Source organism: Cavia porcellus, unplaced genomic scaffold (assembly GCF_034190915.1).
Source record: "Cavia porcellus strain 051 isolate PalLab524CR breed Dunkin Hartley unplaced genomic scaffold, mCavPor4.1 scaffold_6, whole genome shotgun sequence".
NCBI lineage: Eukaryota > Metazoa > Chordata > Mammalia > Rodentia > Caviidae > Cavia > Cavia porcellus.
The window spans coordinates 85407618-85423666 of record NW_026947489.1 but is presented as its reverse complement, the minus strand read 5'-3'; the positions used below and the strand labels follow the sequence as shown (position 1 = coordinate 85423666).

General features: G+C 41.3%; 1 protein-coding gene across 2 annotated transcripts in view; it reads right to left on the bottom strand.

The window, feature by feature from the left end:
• The window catches only part of Mmd (monocyte to macrophage differentiation associated), a 30518-nt gene extending 26486 nt beyond the window's left edge, over window positions 1–4032 (bottom strand). The window contains exon 1 of one of the 2 annotated variants that reach the window (XM_063251289.1): window positions 3662–4032. In XM_063251289.1, coding sequence (XP_063107359.1) covers window positions 3662–3816 — 155 coding nt within the window. In that variant the 5' untranslated portion in view covers window positions 3817–4032. The remainder of the gene's footprint in view (window positions 1–3661) is intronic. The other variant, XM_063251288.1, reaches the window with a different exon arrangement.
• Between the last annotated feature and the right edge of the window lie 12017 nt (window positions 4033–16049).

Below are 16049 nucleotides of genomic sequence, written 5' to 3'. Positions count from 1 at the left end.
TCAGAGAGACCTCTCAGGCCCTCCTAGCTTAAATTAGGACTTTAGCCTTCCCAATCCAACCATAATCCTTATTGTAATTAGTAAGAATTTGTTGTTGTAAATTTCCTGCTGTAATAACAAAATCCACGAAGGCTGTTTTGTTCACCATGTCATTTCCAATACCAAGCACAATGCCCAGCTTATGGCTGAAGCTTAGTAAATAATTGATGAATGAAAGAATAAAAAGACAGACATTCCAGTTACTGCTGAACTATTTTAACAGAAAGATATCCCAGTCAATGTAGTTTCAGTGGGATTCAGCAGGTTTTGTGTACAGAAGAAACAGGTAGTCTTAGAGCCTAAGAACTTTGAATCTCATGAAAAGAAAACTCAAAGGCCAAGGTGACAGATATTCCCAGGGTTCCCCTTCAACATGACTTGACGTTGCAACTTAAGGTACCCTGTATGCAGGACCTCATTATTAGTGTCCCTTTAGAACTAAGTATATTAGTTCAGGAAGTGTCCAGTGCTAACAGGGGTACACCTGACTTAATAATTATATAAAGGAGAAAGGTGTATGTTGGAAGACTCCCACACAGAGACTACCACTAGACGTTCTAACACACACACACACACACACACACACACACACACACACAAACGACTAGACTAAATCTTCTAACACATAACATGAAAAGATAACACACAGCTCTGGAAGATTTCCCAGTGTTTGATGCTTTCCCATACATTCAAATTTAAAGCAAACCATTGGTCATAAATCTGGAGCTAAATAAGGCAGCATCCTTTAACTTGAACACAGATGTGTGGTGTGGGCAGGAAGAGAGGGTGAGGTAGTAGCCAAGGTGGTAGAGGGAGACCATGAAACTGAATTCATGAGTCTGCCCTTCCTAGCTGGAGGCCTGTTACTCTTTAAACCTATCTGCTCTTCTATGAAGTGGGTATCAAATCTGTATCTTTCAGGATTATAGTTAAAGGATGTGATGAATAATGTACAGGTACCCATCCAGTGTCCTGGTATAAATAGGCTCTCAATGAATGCAAGGAGCTATTATCATCAGGCAGAAATGCTGTGAAGGAAAAACAATGTCTGTGTGTGTGTTTGTGTCTGTCTGGGTATCCTGGGAGACTCAACTGTGAAAGGGACAAAGAAAGAAAGAAAATATGCTGTGTCACACTGGAACTTGTCATCTCTTAAGCTTCTTGAGAAGCCACGGTTGCAGAAAGCCCTCCACTCAGGATGGCAGATTGTTTCTCTACAGCTTCCTCCATAAAAAATGGCAGAATTCTGGATGCTGATCCGAAGCCACAGTAACCGCCAACTTTCCATTATGCGCACATCAGCAAGGTGTTCTTGTTATTGGCCATAGCTACAAAGTACGGCCTAGTAAAATGTTTTCTTCTGCAAACCAAGGCTCCTCAATCAAGTCCTGATGCACGTGTCAGGGGAAAGAATACACTGGCTAAAAGGCAGTTCCTGTTTAATTTGCCTACCTGTAACTACAGTGAATGCTCAGAAAAGTGTATAATGAATACAGTGGGGCAAGGTATAGAATAGTATTTTCAACATTTTAACACGTGAACCACAAAAAATCAGGCCTTTCTTGTCATATTAGTTTTTATTTACAGGCTTTATTTCCAAGTTCAAATTGATGCTTAGAAATAGCTCCCCAATCTAACCTACATTAGATAGAGAAACAGGAAAATATGGAATCATGTAAATCTTCAAAGCAAAATTAGGGTAGATCTACATGTCACCAATAAAAAACAGAACTACCCATGAAGTCCAGTAACGTACAGCCACTGAGAAAATTACAGTTTTTGCTACACCAAAAGAAAATGCTTGTGTTTTAAACTTTTTAATGGATAAAACAGAATCCCAAATCACACTACAATGGTGTTAGTAAGGACTAGAGAAATTACTGTCCAGCAAAAAGAAGACAGTGCAGTCAGCTGATGGTAATTTTTCCCCTCTCTTTTAGCACTGTTTTACTGTTTGTGCAAAAACAATAAAACAGGCTTTTTTCTTGTCCTGCAATAATTCAAAGGGGTGGACAAAAAAATGCAAACCCTTAATCAAATAGGGAAGGGATAATTTCACTGAAGATAGTCACTGTTCTCTAAAAACAGGAAGAGCACAGGCGTGCAGACAAATAAAACCAAATCAAACAAACCACATGCGCCAAACCTCACTGATCATGTCTGGCTGAATGTTCCATTCTGCTTGGAGCCCCTCCAGTCTCATGCCTGACATCAGGTTCTAAAGCCTGCACACTATGGTTCCCTTAAAAGTATTGGTCTGAACTTCCTTCTTGAGGACTAGTGCCAAGCATTCAACACCCGCAGCGAGGAGCGATATTCAGATGTCAATACAAGTTGGCAGGCTTATGCCTCTGAAGGCATTAACCACCACTTTCTTTTGTGGTCTCCTTTACCTTTTGGGACTGGAGGTGGAATGAGATACACTTAATGGGTGAATAAGCAGTTAAGGAAAAAGGAATGTTGAGCATCAGGAGGCTGAGGCAGGAAAATCATTGCCTAGTTCGAGACCAGCCTAGGCTACAAAGTGAGCTCAAGGCCAGCCTGAATTGCATAGGGAGACTCTATCTCAAAAAGACCAAAAAATAAATAAAAGAAAGAAAGAAAAGAAAAAGGAGTTGAAAGGAAAAAATACGCACTTTGAAATAAAAGGCAGTATCTTGAAAACTCAACAATAACCTCTCCTTGGAAGATTACATGCATTTTTCCAAATTCCTCACCGCAGCACGCACAGCCTGCTGGTGGGGAAGGTCTGGAAGTGGGATGTCTCCGTGGTTTCAGACAAAGGGATGGAGTTCCCACAAACACAGGCGAGCTGAACTTTCACCTACTTAGGAGGCGTAGAAAAGCGCAGAGCTTCCTTTGAGAGTTCCAGCCAGCAGCCTCCATCCATCGCTGGAGGGTAGAGACCCGGAGAGGGTTGCGGCCCTGGTAGCCCCTAGCCTGGTGTTCCTACCCGCTCTCCTTCGACCTGCCTACCTTCCGGTGGCGCCTCTGCTGCGCCTCCTCCTCTCGGTTTCCTAACCCACGCACCCCAACAGCAGGTATCTCTACCCGAATGCAAGCTTGCTCCTCAGCAGAGCCAAAATAGCACCGCCCTGAGATTCCCAGCCTGAAACGAACGAGGAGGCCACCCTATACCTCAGGAAAAGGCTGCGCCGGGAGGTGCGTGCCTCAGTTTCCCTGTTGCTAATGCCGTTCACAGAAGAAGCGCCTAAAAGGCCCAAGCCACCGGGCCCCTGCTTTTCGACAGATCTTCCACTGATGGCGTAATAGCGACCCCCGGGGAATGTCCCCTCCACCCGATACCCTGGGGTAAAAAGGACTGAGGCCTGGGCTTGGGTCCGAAGACCCAGGGAAGGCGCTAAGCGGAGGCTCCGGTCTTCACACCGAGCATCAGGCCCGCCCGAAACCAGGTCGGGGTCCAGGGACCCGGCCGGGGGAGGAAGCCAAGGAGGAAATACAGGAGCGGGGACCCGGCAGGCAGATCGCGAGCGGCCACCCGGGTCCAAGAGCGCTCCCCGGAGGAGGGGATTGCGGGCGGGGAACCCCGGGAGCTGGTCCGGCCGGACGCGGGACCAACGGGGTGGGGACGGCCCGGGAGAGCAGCGGGACCCACGCGCACCGAGGCGCCCGGAGACCAGCTCCCCGCAGGCGCGGCAGGCGTGCGCGCGCTCTCACCGCTGGAATCGGCTCTGGAACCGCATTGATCCTCCGCTCCTCCGCGCGGGCCAGGAGCTCCGTCTCGTCAGCGCCGGCGGCGGGGCGCGCGGCCCTCATGGGCTTGGGCTGCTCCGGAGGCCGCCCGCGACCCTGGCGGAGCCGCTCGACCAGGGAACGCTGGAGTGGGCCACGGCGGGGGTCGGGACAGGGCCGTGGCCAGACCCGCGGCTGGGGGCGGGAGGGAGGCCGCTTAAACGGCCCCGGCGCCTCCCGCCTCCCGCCTCCCGCCTCCCGGCTTCTCCGCCTCCGGGCGCCCGCGCCCCGCCCCGGAGCCTCGCCCCACCCCTCGCGCCCGGCCCGCCTCACCCGCCCAAGGCCTCACGTCATCGCGCCGAGCGACCAATCAGAGCCTGAAGCGGCAAGGCCGCGGCGCTGCCATTCATTCAGGCGGAGCTGGGGCCGGGGGCGGGGCCCTGCGCTGGGGGGCGGGGCCATAGGAAAGGGGAGGGGTGCCATCTCGCTGCTCAAATTTGAGACTCTCAAAAGGCAAACCTTAGGCTGTCTTCACTGCAGTGTTTGCTTGCAATGAAGCATTACAAAGCTGGAGAATTAGCTCTCCTATGACTCTGATTTCCTCTTTTTTAGCCTCCCCAGTGCCAGGATTTAGAAGAGTGCTTTCCATGATGACTCCTTCAGTCTTGCCAGTAACTCCTCCAGCTACATATCCTGTTTGTTTCAGACAAGGAGGCTGCTGAGGCTTTTAGAGGTTAAGAAACTTGCCAAATACAAAAGTACAATTTCTACTTAGCCTCCTAACATTAAAGTCCTTAATCTTTTCGGTAGACAGACTGCCTCTCCCCTAGTTTTAAAGTAGTAACAAGTCTTTTGAAACATAGACACTTCATTGTTTTTTTTTTTTGTTTGTTTGTTTGTTTTGGGGTCTCACTGTGTAGTTCAGGCTGACTTTGAGTTCGCGGCAGTCCTCCTGCCTCAGCCTCCCCAGTGCTAGGATTAGAGGCATACACCACCACATGCAGATAAATGCTTTGTTTCCCCTCACACACACATTAAATCAGAAGAATGAGAAAAGAGTTGAAAGTCTACTATTGATTGGTTACTTGCGATGTGTGAGCTACATTTTCAACGGGGAAGGGAAAGATATCAACAAAATAATTAATAAAAATAGGTTAAAATTAGTCATATGAAATAAACTAAGAAGGGTTAAAAAATAACCTCAGTTGTAATAAACGTACCGCGCCGTTGAGGGATGTTGATAATGGTCAGGCTGTGTGGGGGTGGGAACAAGAAGTGTATGGGAAATCCCTGTATTTTCCTCTCATTTTTGCAGTGACCCTAAAACTGCTCATAAATTGTGTTTAAAAAAAGAAAGAAATGAAGTACTAATACATGCCAAAACATGAAAAAACCTTGAAAGCACTGTTACATTAAAGAACCCCGTTGCACATTGTACTGTTACATTTATACAAAATATCCAGACTAGGCAAATCTATAGACAGGGAAAGCAGAGTAGCAGTTGCCTAGGAAAAGGAAGTGGGAAGGGATGGGGCTTGGGTGATGGCTTAGAATTTCTTTGAGGTACTAATAAAAACGTTCTAAAATTGTGGCAAGGAACATACGTATAAGCCATTGAATTGTACACCTTCACTGAGTGAATTGTGTGGTGTATGAATTATAACACAATAAGATTGTTAAAAAAAATTTTGACAAACAAAAAACCTGGCCAAAATTACCAACTGCCTTCATGGGGGGTAAAGGCAAAGGATAATATAAGAAACACAGACAAATTTAGTAATGCACAATGGGGGGCCAGGAGGTCAATGTCTCAGGATGGGCAAAGACCCAGATACTCCAAACCAGCCACTATGTACAATGCAGTGGGTATATACAATGATAGAAGAGGCTAGCAGAAGATTCAGAGATCCATAACTCAGCAGGCAACGAATAATCCTAGACTGTCTCAAGAAGGCAGAGATAATCTTATGCTAAGAAGGATGTTACTCTGAAGTGGTCTTTTTCATCTTGGTAGTTTTAGCTTAGCTTTAGTGGATGGGAGAGGATGGCCCATCCCAAGAGTTCATGGGAAGTCTCAAAAGGGTGATACCATAATCCCAAGCCTCCCTTTATCCCTTAAGGAAAGATGCAAAATTAGCCATTGTGAATTTGTGGTTCCTAATACCAGTTTCTATAAAATGATAAAAAATTGAAACAGGGGATCAAACTCACGACTGCCTGCTTGCAAGGCAGGCGCTTATGCCTCTGAGCTAAATCCCCAGGCCCAGGTTTGTATTTCTTAAGAGACTCACACATAATGTCGTTGGTACTCCATTAATAGTTACTTATATGAATCTGAATTTTAAAAATAGCCGAAAATAACAATACAGTGAATCAACAGATGCCAGGTCACATCCTGTGGATGATTTAGGGATCTGCAGATAAGAAGTGACCTCAGTGCGGTGAGGCTGATGCGGGAATGAAGTGCTAGAGAGAAGGCACCACTGGGCACAGCCTCTCACACTGGAGGAACAGCTTGCAAGAAGAGAGGTGATCATCAGTGAAGGGAAAATGTGAAAGGTTAGCCCAGGTTTAGGAACAGCAATGTGATTGATATTCACTAAAGAAAACATAATGAGATTTTTAGAAGATCAAATTTAAATAGAATAGAATAAAGCACCTTGATCCACAGAAATGCAGAACTGTTAACGGAAAGCATATTATACAAATCTGGTCACAAATTTAAATTAGCCTCCTTGCTCATGAACTCCACTTTCCAAGGTAAAAAACAAAATACAAAAGTAAAACACAAGTAATAGATTCAAATGAATGTATCATGTAAGTACCTGCCACCCATTTTTAGTGAGATGTCCATTTCCATATGTTTCTAGGGAAAAATCTCAGGTCTGTTTGCAGAAAAGAATGATTAGATTCAGCTTAGAGATTAGAAATGGTGGGAGCAGAAGAAAATTGAAAACTTTTTGCATTTGCAAAATGTGACTTTTTTTTTTAAGTTCAGAGCTGTAATACTTCCTGCAAAACTGAAGACACACATTTGCATGGACCAGACTGTGACTTTAAGGAAGGATTTGCAATGGAGCGGATGCCGAATACAATAGAAACATCTGTGAGGACACCTGCTCTGATTGCCAAGGGATAGAGCTCCTAGATAAGATATTGACCTTATGAGGAAACACCTGGGACCTGATCGCCTGACCGTAGCCAGCCAATCAGAAAAGAGCAGATCTGTTTCAAACTTGAGCTCTAGACCTGGGAACCTTAAGGAAACTTTTGATCTCACACTGTTTCTGACTTTCAATCTGTGTCTTTACAAATATGAAGCAGATATTCACAAATGTGATAAAACAAGTATTTAAATATAGATGCTCCCAGGATTTCCTCCTCCTCTGGAAAGAAAAATGTTGTCTTTACCTATTAGGTCTTCAGTCTACATTCCTAATCTGTGAGTTCCTAGTTATTCCAGCTTCTAGACTTTCATGAGAAAACAAAGGGAAGAGAAAAAAGACCTGGGGAGGAAAAGAAAAGACTTAGAGAAAGAATTTAGGCAAAGGAAAGTGATTCATAGAATTCGAACTAAGAAGCATGAGAAGAAAATGAAAGGAATCCTGTCTTACTCAGAGTATGAATATTTTACTAAGGACATGTGTCAGATGCTCTAGTCTTTTCCAACAAATTTAGAGTCCTTGCTTTCCCCAAAATTAACATTATCTGATTACAAGAGACACTTTATAAAACTCATGTCTGGGCTTCATTTCAACCAAAAGAATAATAAATTATATTCCACGAAATGTAGATCCCCTTCAGTGGAGGTCATTCAGCTGTTTGTCCTGATGTTTTTTGATTTTTAAGGTAGAAGTAATAGGAAGCCAGTGGAGGTAGTCAAACTATAATTCTTTTATTCTGCCAAAGCCAACCAGGAATGGAAAAAGGTTTGAGAGATTGTTAGTCTCTATGTGTGGTCTCAGATATTCTATTTATTTGTGATAAATAAGCAGTGGTGGCAAAGAGGAAACATAATTCTTCTTGAAGGGAGGAAAGCAGAGCATGTTGTTGGGAATGTCCATACATATTTCTAAACCTGCACGCACTGAAAGATTCAACTCTGAAATCCCACCTGCCGTTATGGGTCATCCAGATACAGTATAGCACCAATCACTTGTAATTCAAGTTCCACTGTGCTTTCTGGCATAAGACCTTGGAGTTTCCTTATATGATATTGACTCTGTTATCCATGGGCTCTGTAGCTCCATATTCAACAAAGTGTGGAATTTGATACCCTTGGGTCCAGTGCTCCACAGAACCAAGGGTCAACCTAAAAGAAACACAAACCTGAGTGATACTCATCTCCCAAAAAAGTAATGTTAATTGCTACTAAACTAAGGACCTAGGGAGTTTATAACTGAAAGTAGGAGAGACTCACTGAAAAACTTGAAACATACAATGAGGTGATGAGTTTTATATTCAGAAAGTTCTCTCTGATCAAATTCAGATGAAGCAACAATTAGGGTATGTTACATAGGTGTACCAAGCCCCCAATGATGAATGTGATCATTATAATACTGCAAACATGTACTAATAAACATTAAACAAAAGGACAAATTTACATGAAGAACGGTTTGAAAGTACAGATGAAATTGCTGGTTGAATTGTCTATATCACCTCTAGCAGTAGGGTTTTCATGATTACTGACATGTCCTAGATCTGCATTGCCACTTGTGGCTTGAGAACCCTTGCAAGGTGCTCGGAGTGCTCTCAGCCATCCCAGAGCTTGTTTGGCTGATTTTTTTGGCACTGTGTACTGATCCCAGAAACTTGATATTGAACTATACACCTCAGCCATTTAAACATTTTTTCTTTTAGTTTGAGTTAGGGTCTCCCTTATCACTGAATTGCCCAAGCAAGACTTCAACTTGTGGTCCTCCTGTCTCAGCCTCCCAGAGTGTTGGGATTTGTGGACAGAGCCACCATGCCTGATTCAGCCCGATGTTCTTTCACTCAACTCAGGTAGAAATCACAAATAGGCAGCCGATAGCCACCAAAAGTGGTTTTACTGGGGTTTATACTTGAGCAGAAGGGAAGCAGCATGTGAGACAGGGTTCCCAGACTGGCTTTTGATGGAGAATTTAGACAAAGCTTTTGAAGCCCTGCTACAGTGCTGTGCAGGCACACTGGGTGGTGGATGCTGCACACAGTTCAGGATTCCTGTGCATATATTGTCCATCTTTTGCTCTCAGCACCAAGGTTTAGATTTGATACAGCCTGGGTCTGCCTGTCCTTGCTGCTGCCACCCCAGGAAGTTATGTAACAATCAAAGTCAAGCATTCTGCAGATATGATGGTTACAGGAAGCACATCATAAACTTAGAAGGGAGCTGGTGATTGTAACACAATTATCTAGAAAACACAGAGCATTGGAAGGGTGAGGGAGGGAGCGATAAGTTCCTGGTCTGTCTCACAAAGAACTGAATTCTTATTTAGTTTCATAAATTTAGACTTAAACCATATGTGAATAGACATTACCATATTGGGTGGCACAGTTCTATATCCTTTTTATCCTTATTTATACTATAGGAGGCTTGAGGATTAGCTCAGTGGCATAAGCACCTGCTTGGCAAGTGCGAGGTTGTGAGTTCAATCCCTGGCACTAAAAAAAAAAAAAAAAGAAAAGAAAGAAACATACTACAGGAAACTCCACCTTTTTAAAAAATCTGAAATCATGACTTCTCAGAATAAAGACCACATTCTCCAGCTTTTTACAAGTAAGTGTGGCCCTTGAATTAAGTTCTGGCTGAAGTGCAATTTCTGGATCATAACTTTAAAGCAAGAGTTCCCTTATCTACTCCAGTTTCTCCATAGTTTGAAATGTAGGCATGCATGTGAGATATTTGCACGAGATGAACAAGGGTAACTGTCTGGCATGGCAGAGCAATGCGACAGAAGGAACCTGGGTCCCAGTGACTCTGGCCCAGAGATGGGGTGCCAGCTTATAATTTTAAATAAGAAAGAAACACAAACCTGTATTACCCAGAATACCCTGTTATTCTGTCACATACAATTTACCCTGATGAACACTCTTCATAACGTTGGAAGAAGAGGGAATGGTTACAAAAAAGATTATAGTAGTCTAACCATGAAGTGGTAAAGCTCAGAACTAAAGCAAAATCAATGTAAATGGAGAAAAAGGAAATAATCTGAGTGTGTTCGTCAGTGTTTCCAGTACTGTGACAAAATACCTGAGATAATCAATTAATGGGAGAAAAATTTTGCTTTGGCTCATGTTTTGGAAAGTTCAGCCCATGGTCACTTGGCCCAGTTTTCTGTATACTAGTGATCAAGCAGCACATTATGCTATAGAAATTATGTAGCAAAGGAAACTGCTGACTTCTTGGTGGCTGGGAAGCAAAGATATAAGGGGCTGGAGCCCCAATATGTTCATCAAGGGCTCACCCCCAATGATCTACTTTTTCCCTACTAGATCCCACTTTTCTAAAATTTTCAGCCTTTCCATAGCACCATAAGCTTCAACACTTGAAATTGGGGAGGGGAACGTTCAAGATTCAAACTACAGCAGTAAAAAAGATGAAGGAGTTTATTGTGATTTATGTTCAGACCGCCCCCCGCAAAGCCTCATGCAATCAGGAATGCAGCTGAATACAGCGGTTTGTGATTGGTTCATTTTTTAGCCCTGGGATTGATGGTGTCCAGAGGCGGAGCTAACATACAGTGTAAGGGCAGAAAGAAGGCTTGTCTTTTTTCTTTTTGTTCGATTCGCTCTTGATGATTTGCAGTGGTTTTGAATGTCAGCCCTGCCATACCACCCTGCCTTGGAGCCAGCTAAATATGGACTGAAACCTCCAAAATTGTAAGAAATAAATCTTCCATTTCCTATTTTGGGTGTAGGTATTTTGTCTCAACAACAAGAGAAAAGTAACTAAGACCAAGTTCTTTATACAGAGCATAAATCTGTGAAAACACTTGAGAGCCCAGGGGTAAGTCAGTCCCATCCATGACTACTTCTGTGCTTTGCATTCAACTCACACAATTTAGTATCATTTAAAAATAGAAATCTAATGAATAAAGAGAAACAAAAATAGGACACAGTGCTTTTCCTCATATTGAGCTCAGGTCTGCTGCAATGTAGATATAATTAAACCAGTATAGAGTTCTAACCTATTCAGAAACTGAGACATCTTTTATTTTAGACCACTCAAGGGGAAGGCAAACTGAGAGCAAACTTACAAACACTAAGATAATTCAAGTACATTTATTTTATGCCTATAAATCACCAATTCCCTGTCAACAAAAGCATGATAGGTTTTAAAAAGTGTCTTAGTGAAAAGGTAATATTTAAACTGTATCACATTCATTGTTAGCCAACAATTTGGCAATATTATTTAAGTAAGTTTCTTATGTTGTTTTAATACTCAAATTTGCTCCAAAATGCTTCCTCCACATAAAATTAAGTACTAAAACATCTTGTTAGATTTAAAATTCTTGAGTATGTAGACTCTTAGTGTGCTTTGAATGAGAAGGTCAAGTGACCCTGGCAGCTACTTTAAAAGTTAGAGCTACAAAGAAGCAATAAGAGCCAGTCCAAACCCTTGCAATGAGGCAGGATCCTACTTAGCATGACTTTTAGCAGCCAAAGGTAGCATCACTGGCACAATCCAGCCCCATTTTGCATTCAAAATGTCAAAGAATTGATGTTAGCACTACCCAACCGCTAACAAGGATCACTTATCTCTTTTCTCTAGCTGTATTAGAAAAAGCTTGGAGCTGCCCTTTCTCTGTTCCCTTGAGACATTCATGCATCTCCTAGGATCTGCAAACCATTCCTTGGAAATGCAATCAGTAGGAAGGACAAGGTGCCTCTCTCTAGAGTCTTGACTTTCATAATTGCCCTTTAGCAGACATAGCTGGCCTAACCACATTTACTCTGAGCAGCCTGCTTTAATTGTTCCCATCTCTGGCTCTGCTAGAACCCAGCATGCCACCGCTGTCTACTTCCTCATTCTCCCTTAAAATCTCCAGCATCTCTACACAAATCAACATGCAGCTCAGCTCTATCAACATGCAGCTCAGCTCTTTCCCTTATTGTCTGGAGATACCAAATAAAATCCATCTTCACTGCTGTCACTAATGTTCAGCTTTTTTTATTTGTGACAGAGACATGAGTCAGTTCCATTCAGCTAACTACTCTGTGATCATGGGTTTTATTATCCTCATCTTGAAAATGAGGAAATTGATACATCAAGAGGTTAAATAACTTACCTAATACCACATACATAGCTCATTAGTATTTCAGTTATAGAGTTACATAATTATTGAGTTGCAAGCATTCATCTTTTGTAGCCTTTTCATCTTACAGTTTTTCTTTTCTCTTTCTCCTTCTTCTTCTTTCTCTTCTTTTTCTACTCTCCTTTTTTCATTTTCCTGTCCCCTCTATCTTTTCCTTCTCTTTTACCTGCTTCTCTCCTTCTTCTGTACTGGAGGCTGTACCCAGAACAGCAAGCATTCTACCATTGGGCTGCATCCTCAACTTTTAAAAATATTTTCTTCTGAGAGGCTGAGGCAAAAGGATGGCAAGTTTGAGCCTTGTCTGGGCAACACAGTGGCTTAACAAGACTCTGTCTCAAAATGAATGAATAAATAAATAAATGGCTGGTAATGTAACTCAGGGAAGTTGAGTCACTCCCCAGTACCCAAGAGAGAAAAATTTTTAAGACAAGATCTCACTATGCCTGGGCTGGTCATGGCTTTGTAATCCTCCTGCGTGATTGAGATTACAGGCAGATGCTACCACACCTAGCTCATTTTGCAGAGGATTTGAAAAGCGGGGGAATTTAAGCAACTACTGAACCCCAGTGACCCAGTAAGGCCCCGGTTGGCAGGCAAGACCAGCGGCATGGAAAAGCATGAAGCAGCAGTCACTATGAGCCAACAGTTGGTAAGTTAGGTGAGCAGCATTGTGCTTTGGGGCATAGACTTAAAGAACCAAAACTTGGTGGATGGAGCTGCCATTTTCTTAAAATCAAGGAACTTGGGGAGAACTCCAGCAACTGAAAACAAGTCCTGGCGCCCACATCCAGAGCCAAGATCAACCCCATACCCAGCATAAATCCCACTGCAAACTTAGCTAGAGTACAAAACACATTTCTGGGATCCAACTTGGATCTACCGCAGAATGGTAGAAATCAGAGAAATTTTACTACTTTTATTTTTCTCTGTCAGATTGGTTTTTCTTTTTCTGTTCAGTTGGATTTTCTGTTTGTTTATTTGTTTTGTTTTCTTTTGTCTTGTATTGTTTCTTGTGGTTATTTTTGTCTTTTTTATCTTTCTTTCATGACTTAGATTTATTACCTTTATTCTTGTTTGCTTCTACTCATCTCCACTGTTTCTCTCTTCAGTTATCTCATTTAATTTTATGATACATTCAGGTGAGCAAACATTGTCTTTTCTCTTTCTGGTTCACTTCAATACTCCTTTGCTCTCTTCTGTTCTTTCCCTTTTGTGTCCTTTGATGTTCCATAGCTTGGGTGATCATCCTTTGCCCTTCAACCTTACTCCTACTATATTTGAGCTCATTCATTTCTCTATCTTGCACCTATGTCTCTTTATCATCTCAGCCCATAATAGGGTAAAATCAGTCTATGAAGGAGAAAATAATTGCATACAAATTCCTGGTATATGTTAGATTTTGTTATGTAACTGTAGAATTTGCTCCTATGGTTAAAATTATCAGGCTAATAATTACCACAGCTTTTCAGTAGCCAGGTGGTACTTGAGAATATTGTTATTGCTATCTGTACTGTTAAAATCAGTTTTTCTCCCTTGTATGACAACATTGTGATTGTATGGGGTCATAGCTATGACTGTAGTCCAGTACCAAAAGACTGAATGCTAAACCAAATAGATAACAGCTTCTCATCCTTACTACAATGGGAAGGTAGGTTCGTGGTATAGACATGAAGACATCCCTAAAAACAGGCATTTTCTTGGGAAGCCTCAATACTAGGAATACTGCTATTTACCATAAGGAATCTACAAGCACCAATATGGAAAACAAAATAAAATAAAAAATAGAAATGACAGGATGGAGAAACAAAATGAAACCCCATACCTTTAGCCTACCAAGAACAAGAACAGAGCACAATGAGAGAGGAAATTGTAAGCCAACCACTGGAACCTTTAGAAATGATAAAAATAGAAGTGAAAAAAACAATAAAAGAGGTGATAGAAAAAAATAATCTCTAAGGTGCAAAATGAAATGATGATCAGAATGAAAGACACTATTCAGACCCAGGTTAAAAAATAAAATATAGGGGCTCAGGAAAATGATGGAAACCATGAATGCCTAACATAAGAAGGAAATGGAATCCATGAAACAGATCCAAGCAGAAATCCAGGCGATTAAAAACTAGATTGACAGTATATGCAGCAGACTGAATGAAGGCAAGGATAGAATATCAGGTCTAAGAAGCAGGATAGTGCCCACTGAACATGAAAAGAAAGATATCTTAAAAATAGCAAGATACCATGAAAAATCAATCCAACAGGTACAAGATGAAACAAAGGAGAACAATATAAGATTGAATGAAGTCAGTGAAAAAGGTGGAGAGAGTGCAAAAGCCATTAAAAACCTTTTCATAGAAAGAATGGCAGAAAACTCCCCAAACATGGATAAAGATTTGACATACAAATAAATTAAGCATTCAGAACTCCAAATGATAGAACTGAATCTACACCAAAGCATATAATAATCAAGATTCGAGAAGTTCAGCACAAGAAGAGAATACTAAAAGCACCCAGAGAAAAGAAACAAATCACCTATAAAGGAAAACCCATCTCAATCACAACAGACTTCTTAACACAAACCCTCAAATCAAGGAGAGGTTGGATTGAGGTATTTAAAACCCTAAAAGAAAGCAACCTTAAAACCCAGCTTCACGTGCCTTGCAAAAATATCTTTCAAAGTTGATGTACAAATAAGATACTACCATGACAAAAAAAAATTGAAGAAATTCATGACAACCAAACCAGGTTTTCAGAATTCCCTGAAGAATGTATTAGAAAGAGACAATGAAGAGCAAACGCACAAGAACACCAACAGAAAGAAGCCACCAAACATGGCAAGCGATTAAACAGAGGGGAAAAACAGGGAGCCAACAATAGGAAAATAACAAGAAAAAGGTAAGCCAATACATATGAGTTATAACCATCAGTTTAAATGGTCTTAACTCACCAATTAAAAGAAAGAGTCTGGAAGAATGAATCAAGATCCAACAATTCACTGCATTCAAAAACACATTTAACTCAAAAAGGAATTCATGGTCTGAAAGTCAAAGGATAGTAAACAGTACTTCATGCAACAGGAACCCAGAAAAAAGCAGGGGCAGCTATTCTGTTTACAGACAATGTGAATTTCAAGCCAAGACTGGTCTAAAGAGACTAAGAGGTCACTACATATTTGCTAAGGGAAAATCCAAGAAGAGATAACAATCTTAAATATATATGCACCAAATACCAATGCACCCAACTACATTAAACAAATATTAATGGACATGAAAAATTAAATAAGCACTAAGACAATTGTAATGGGGGACCTTAGTACCCCACTCACAAAAAGATAGATCAACTAGACAAAAGTCCACAAATATATACGAGAAGTAAAACCTGAGGACAAATGGATTTAGTAGGTGTCTACAAAGTGTTCTACTCCACAATATAAGAATATACATTTTCAAAGGCACATGGGACAGTTTCCAAAGTAGATCACATATTAGTCCATAAAACATGTTTAAGTAAATGCAGGGAAATTTAAAACATCCCATGCATATTATATGACCATAGTACAATGAAATTGGAAATTAAATGCAAAAGAAACCACAAAAAATACATAAACACATAAAAATTAAACAACATTTTCTTGAACAATCAGTGGGTCACAGAGGAAATTAAACTACAGTTAAATGACAAGTCTGATACCACATAATGGAACTTATGGGGTGCAATGAAAGCAGTCCTAAGAGGGAAATTTATTACAATGAATTCTCATAACTGGAAAGAGAATGAGCTCAAATAAGCTATATAATATTGAACCTCAAACTTCTAGAAAAAAAAGAACAAATCAAACCTAAACCTCATACAAGGAAGGAAATTATAAAGATAAGAGCAAAAATTAATGCAGTGGAGACTAAGAAAACAATACAAAGAATCAATGAGTCAAAGAGTTGATTCTTTGGGAGATGAAATAAAATTAATCAACCTTTAGCCAACCTAATCAAAAAGAGAAAAGAAAAGACTCAAATTCAAGCAAGT